The 7500-nt window shown below is 40.9% G+C and overlaps 1 protein-coding gene across 7 annotated transcripts in view; it reads right to left on the reverse strand.

Annotated features, from left to right (window-relative positions):
• prom1b (prominin 1 b) overlaps positions 1 to 6913 on the reverse strand; it is a 51179-nt gene extending 44266 nt beyond the window's left edge. For all 7 annotated transcript variants that reach the window (XR_009204073.1, XM_058385077.1, XM_058385073.1 and 4 more), the window contains exon 1: positions 6392 to 6913. Coding sequence is in view for 6 of the 7 variants with exons in the window: in XM_058385077.1 (XP_058241060.1) it covers positions 6392 to 6647 (256 nt within the window). In the remaining variant the exon portion in view is untranslated. The remainder of the gene's footprint in view (positions 1 to 6391) is intronic.
• Positions 6914 to 7500: the final 587 nt, after the last annotated feature.

Below are 7500 nucleotides of genomic sequence, written 5' to 3' on the forward strand. Positions count from 1 at the left end.
TAGCCAAATCCTGGATAATCTACATTTGTCCACCACATTCCATTTACACCAATGTTAATCTTATAGAATCTGTAAAAGATACATGGTGGTGATCAGGTAGCAGCAACAGGATATACTTCCTAGAGCGACAAGACCTAATTAATTCCTATGATACTTATATGGCATGTCATGATAAGGACTGGGCATCCTGCTTGTCTGTAACTCATAGGGATGTTATCCACCATTAAGTGGGGCAGTTTCTGGTTAGACAAGGGGCAAGGATGATGCTCGTATCTCTCCTCCATGAGGTCTGTGGTACCATATAGGTACCAAATAGTATACATACCAGACACATAAAGACATTTCTGACAGTTTGCCTTCATGAAACTCTACAGGGCCAATTTACTTTCCAAATTAGTCTATATGTCCTTAAGCAAAAATTAACCAAAAGGTCACCTTATTAACCCTCCTATCAACACAAGTCATAGCAATTAAAAAGGCACATTTTGAATTCAACATCAGTCAAAAGATATAAACGTGGGTGATGCTTACATGATGCTAAGATCGAGGGCTATTGGAGGATGGAGGCACTTCACCTTTTTAAGACAGGTTGTAATAGGTTTATGAGCATTCATTAAGGTGCTGTTCATGGTATTGTGATGCTCTTTGATGGTTGCCACATATACCTTTAGTGCAAGGCTAAAAATATTCTTGGAATGGAGCAATATACTGGATCTAGTCTGTAGTGGTTAACGTGTTGGGCTACTGATCAGAAGGATGTGAGTTCAAATCCCAGACCCTTGACCCCCAACTGCTCAGTTGTGTGAGATAAATGTAAGTCACTCTAGATAAAGATGTCTGACTAATGCTGTAAATGTAAATCTAGTTGCACACCATTTGTAGAACAGCTTCCATCTAAGGGTATACAAAGCCAATGTACTAGGGACAGCAGATCTGATCAGGGTAGAAGCCACCAGGGTGTTTCTATCACTAGCAAAAGCAGCATTGGATAACAAAGTCTTGTCCCAGCAGGTTGTTTGTCTCCACCAGGGAGTACCACAATCAGCAATGTGCTGACCTGGTATTGGCAAAGAAATCCACTGTCACCTTGCCAAGTTTTTCCCAGATCTGGGACACCTTTTCTGGTTGCAGACACCACTCTCCCTCTGGTCTCTATGCACTAAACACATTCCATCTGGTTGCTGTGTTCAAATCTCACACTGGGAGGGGCCATGTGGTGACCGTCTCTCTCTAAGATAGAGCCCTCTTACTGAAACAAGGATCTGTTTGTGGGATTTAGGGGCTAGCCATAGGCTGATAACCCACTTCAGAGTGCTCACAGCTCCAGCAAACCTATTGTGTAGTGTGTTTGCCATGACTAGTTTAGAGCCTATCAGAGCAGACTGTTAGCAATACAGAGGCTGGCCTAATGTTTGCTGAGGCCAGAGATGAGATTATGGTAGTTCAAATACTTGGTCATTATCAGTCTTAAAGAATATCTCTGTAAACACATGATGCTGTAAACAGACCATCCTTCTGCTCATCCAATTAAGAACAGCAATGTTGATTAATCATTTCGAAACTGAAATCTATTGAAGGACATTAAACAATACTAGATACAGGGAAAATTAACTCTAGCCCCAGTGTTGTATAATACAGAAAATCAAGTTAACTTGATTCAGAATCCCAAAGAATGAGTGAAGGACAAGAAGGTTCATTCATGAAGTGGCACACGGTTAATCCTCTTTAAGGGTCCTTCCTATTGGGTATTTATGGGATCCCTCTTTTTTTTGTTTGCATTTATGTTCTTTATTGTCAATCCCAATCTCTTTCTCACTAATCCCTTTTCAACCCCCCTCTTCTACCTTTCTACCCGCTTCATTCCTGCTTGTTCTTCATTATAGAATTCTTCCTCACCTTTCTACTATGCAAAAGCAAATTTCAATCAATCAATCAATCAATCAATCAGCACCCTTGCAATTAATATTTTGTGGCACTGCCCTGTAGAGAATATCAGCACTAAGGATGTATTCACATGTGTAGGGATGTCTTTTAGAACTGAAGGCAAGAAGCCTTTATTATCGCACCACATACATTACAGCACAGAGGAATTCTTTTCTTCGCATATCCCGGCTAAAGAAGTTGGGGTCAGAGCTCAGGGGCAGCTATGATACAGCACCCCTGGAGAAGAGAGGGTTATGGGCCTTGCTCAATTGCCCAACAGTGGCAGCTTGGTGGTGTAGGCGCTTGAACCCCTATCCTCTGATCAACAGCCGATCATATATCCTTAGGTCTATATGTGTAAGTACACCTGGCTCATCATCTTGCTACAAGCTCCATCTATGACCAGGTCTGAACTGCAGGAGCAGAATTCTAGACGACACCAATCCTTAAAAAGGCTCCTGAACCATCAGGAACAAAACAGTGTCACTGATCCACCTGCTTCTGTCTTGTAACAGCTTCTTCTTATGAAAGTAATGTTTAACACATGATTTTGAAATTTGGCAACCACAAGAATCAACCAAAATGTGCAGTTTTCTGAAATCTTTTCCCCTCCTTCACCATCCTCCTTGGCTTTTATTTAAAAGTAAATAAATTGTTTACAGAATAGTTTCCCATTCTGAATATTCCTTTAAATTATTTCACTAAAATGAAATGACTGGGTTTCACTAAATTTGAATTAAACGTGTGTGCAATTGAATTAAATAAGCCTCTTAAACCTGTCAGCGTAATCCATGTATAAAATTGCAGTAACTACTGTAATTTGCAATTACATTATTTGAAGCAGATCATACAAGGTTTAGCAGTAGCATATATTCTACAGTCTAGTGTGTAGTCTCTATTTATACAAACTCGTACAATAACTAACAGAATTTTTAAGACTACCAAAATTCCTGTGCAAACATTCCTACGAACAGTTTATGAATTAATTCTGTTGTATTCAATTGGAATGCATGCGTGTTTAAGACTGCAGAAAATAATATTATATTACCTGCTGATATACACGGGCTATAGAGTCATTCTGCCTTAAGCATTGCAATCTAGGCTTAGAAATGTGTGATTTTTCCAAAAAGTGCTATATATAGACGTTTACTATGGCAACAATTTTGGTGAATGAGGATTGTGGAATAATAATCACAGCATAATTCAAGAAGTTTAATGTACATTGCAGGGCCACAGTGTGTATGTTAGAAGCATATGGCACCCAGATTATCAGATTACGTGATGAGGCAGGTGTGACTCAGAGAGACAGATCGGCTAATTGATTAGGCAGCAGGGACTTACCTCTGCAATCCTATTCTCCTCTAAACACACACACACACACACACAGAGTCAGTTCTCATTTTAGCACTCATCACCCTGAGAAACTGAGAGCTGTTTTTTTGTTGTTTCATTATAAACAACTAATTCTTTATTTTTCTTCTACACTGAAAATGGCTTCCAAGACTTCTTCTGCCAAAATGGCCTAAACTAGTACTGAAACTACCAATATTAAAGTCAAGGAGATTGCTCCTAGTAAAATATCAAGTACAAATAGTTGAGAGTGAGTTAAACACAACACGGGAACGCCACCTTCATTCTTCACTGAATAGATATGTGCCAATTTTTACCCATGTGTATACAATGCCCAGTACTGCACTTCATTTATACTGTACATGCATACACTGTACTAATCATGCAGCAAAAACTCAATGGCCATTGAGGGACTCAATTATGCCGAAGAAAACATCATAGTTATGCTTTCATTTTCACGCCAATGCAATCATCAGCTTCCATCACTAAAAAAAATCAAAGCAGCATGTAATACCTGGATAAGGTACAATCCTGAAAAATGGCATTCATGAAATTATGCAGTTATATTTGCAGAATTTATTGTCATCTGGCTGCAACCCTCTTGAACAATAAACTCCAAACACCAATCCAAGTCCAAGCACCAACTTAGCCCCGCCAGGCTCCAGCATCACCCCAGTCCTACCAGGCTCCACCACCAACCAATCTCTCCTAAAACCTGCAAAACTCGCCTACCAATCCATTCATGCCAGGCTCCACTATTAACACCCAGCTTTGTCAGTCCCAAAATCAACCAAACATCAAATTCAACCCTGTCAGTCCCAACAGCAACTCTGCCATTAACCCAGCCCTACCAGGCTCTACCATTAACCCAGCCCTACCAGGCTCTTCCATTAACCCAGCCCTACAAGGCTCTTCCATTAACCCAGCCCTACCAGGCTCTACCATTAACCCAGCCCTACCAGGCTCTTCCATTAACCCAGCCCTACCAGGCTCTACCATTAAGTGAGCCCTGCCATGCTTCACCATTAACCCAGCTCTGCCAGGCTTCACCATTAACCCAGCCCTGCCATGCTTCACCATTAACCCATGCTTCACCATTAACCCAGCCCTGCCATGCTTCACCATTAACCCAGCCCTGCCAGGCTTCACCATTAACCAAACCCTTGCAATCCCAACAGCAACACAGCCCTGAAAGACTCCACCATCAACGCACCCCTGCGAGGCTCCAGCACCAGTCTACCCTGCCTGACATAAGCTCAGATGCAGACCTGCTTAGTTATGTATTATGTTTTAGAGTCCACTGTCTCCATAGTACATCTGGTCACAGCCAAAATCTGCTCCCTGAAAACCAACTTGCCAAAGATGAAAAGAGTTCAAAACAGCAAATGTAACTGAAACAACATTGATTCAGTCATTAATAGATGAAAAGAATAAGGCACATTTTGGCAAAGGCTCGTTCCGAAGAAACAGAAGCAAGTGCACTGTGTGAAATTTAGTAAATGGACCAATGATGCCTAAAGTACTCACAAGTCAAATTAGACCAGAACTGTGACTCTGAACAGTTTGATTGGTCAGACATACAGTAGACTATTCTTTGCCAAATGCTGCCACAGTAGGGCCCTTGAGCAAGGCCCTGAGCCCTCACATGCTCTCTCATATAAATAAAATAAACTTATGTCACTCTGGATAAGGCCGTCTGCCAAATGCCATAAATGTAAATCTAATGTAAATAGCTGGGGGAAGCAATAATCTACAGTTGTTTGTCAATGAGCTTGTTCAAAATTCGAAAATATATTTTGCATATGTGGGTAAAGCAAATATATTCTCACAAGTGCAACACATCTGCTCTGTCAATAACCAGTACTGAAATTATTATAAAAACACATAAGTACAAACTGTGTGTTTGATACGTCATTATTTCCTTTAGTTCCATTTATTCCACTGTGATGTACCCAAGAAATGTAAGGTGAACACCTTGAAAGAGAATTGTCTCTCTCTCCATATGCAAGCGTTTAAATCATATATTTTTACTCTAGGTTGTGGGTTTATAAAGCAGCACTGGTATATAGGTCTGTTTCAGCTGCCTTTACTCAGTTTAGTGAAAAACATTTCTTATTAAACCAAACCCCAACCTAGATAACACCTGCTCCTCTAATGTTGATGTTGATCCAGTACTTGTTCCTGAAATAAGTCAGGATTCAGTGGTTGTCACCCCGGTACTGCCACACTGAGTAGCATATCACATTAGTATTCCACTATAGGTCAAAATAGGGTAACTCCAAAGGTCTGAATCTACACACTACCCTAACAAACAATACATCATGCCAGAATACAGTCCACACTGTGTACATATTACACATACCCAACAAGCTGCTGTTTATAAAGTCATATGCTTTAGAAGTAAACAGTTTTAGACCTTATTGTTATCTAAAAGAGTGAATTCAGGTCAATAATCAGCTAAACTGTGACAGGGAACCTTAGCTGGCCTGATTAGTGAAAGTCAGTAGTGTGTTCTTAAGCTCTTGCGGAAATAGAAATCATATGTAATACCTAATATATTATTAATTAGACATTCATATGAGAACATATAAAGGGCTGTGGTTAACATCATACAGAAAGCCAGCCACAAAAATCTTGGATCATGGTTTGGTCATTTGGGAAACAAGGTTCAGGTTCATTAAAATCCAGTAAGTAGTGAGAGAAAAAGTGAAGTGATATAATGAATGTGTGCATTGTTTCACTGGTGGAGGTTGAATCAGTGCACAGTATAAAGCTGGGCTAGTTGTAGGGGTTCAGTGGTTAAGGTTTTGTCAGGAAGTTGCATGTTGATACCCCAGCAATGCTAAATGATCAGGGACAGCTTCCTGAGCCCCTTCCACTTCAGCTCAGTATCTGGCATGAGAATCAGCCAAGTGAGCAAAATGTGTTGTTTTATACTATGTAAGATATTACAGTACTCTACTGTTAATATGTTTTATAGCTGTTTACTGTATGTTTTTACATTGTAGACAAGGTGGAAGATCAAAATCTGTCCCATTCTATGTAAATTCAGTGCTTTGTTAGTGAGTTTTCTCCCACTACTGAGGATGCTAGTGTGTGTTTTTGATATTAGACTCACCTGCTGGGAAAGGGTTTGGCTGTACCGTGTAGAGAAACGCGTGTACTATGTGAAAGAGCATGTCCACGGCTTCGGGCTCATAGTACGCGTGTGTCTCGTACACCACCGCCGGGACAAAGCCGAAGTCCAGCGTGTCCCCGTGAGGAGCCTCCGCTTCACTGCGCGCCGCACCGGAGACCAAACTCCAGCAGCACATCACCATCAGCATCAGCATCAGCATCCACACCGGCGGTGACAGAGCCAGCTTCAGCTGCATGACTTTTTAAAAATTCCCACACACACAGATCAACTTTTCTATCGGAATAAAACAGGAGCAATGCTTAGGAGGCGTGAAATCTAATCAATTTGTTTTATATAAAAACAAACAATCTACGTAGAACCACCGGGGATGTTTACAGCAAAGAAGTGCAGAAACTGGAATAAGTAATCCGTTTTTAAGTCGGTTTTATGGATCACATCCTGAGGGCACGCTGTCCGGTGTTTATTCTCCACTCGAGGCTTTTCTCAACTCCTCTAATGCACGAGCTCGAGCCTGAGCTGCTGTCGAAAGCGCGTGCACGCTGCTGAGGGAGGGAGGCTCGTGCATGTGTGTGTGTGTGTGTGTGTCTGTGAGCGCGTGCAAGTTGAAGAAAATACAAAACCTGCACTATACAAAAAATACAGTCTATATATTGGCTGGTGTTGATTCATTTTCTATCACAGCAGAACTCGGACATTACTTCCAGCTACAAGATTTACATTAATGTGTTTAATAGACTCTAACAAACATGATCAACAACAATAACAACAAACAATGAAGCAGTTTTTGATACCAAGAAACCCTGTGTTGAAGACTTTCCTAGCTCTGGTGATGCAGTACGTTACTACAGTAACTTACACAAGGACTTGTAAGGCTGACGCTCAGCTTCACCAGAGCTAACAAAGTGTGTCTAACTGCTGGGATTGTGAAGTTTGTTTAAAGACATGTTTATCTGACATTTCTGGAAGGAGTCTCCAGTGCAAGAGGGTTAGAAAAGGTGTAACTTTATGTTGTCTGATATAGGAAAGTCTTCAATACAGGGTTTCAAAAACTGCTTCATTGTTGTTTAGCATGTTTGCTTCATATCTTC

The sequence above is a fragment of the Hemibagrus wyckioides genome, linkage group LG29 (genome assembly GCF_019097595.1).
Source record: "Hemibagrus wyckioides isolate EC202008001 linkage group LG29, SWU_Hwy_1.0, whole genome shotgun sequence".
Taxonomy (NCBI): Eukaryota; Metazoa; Chordata; class Actinopteri; order Siluriformes; family Bagridae; genus Hemibagrus; species Hemibagrus wyckioides.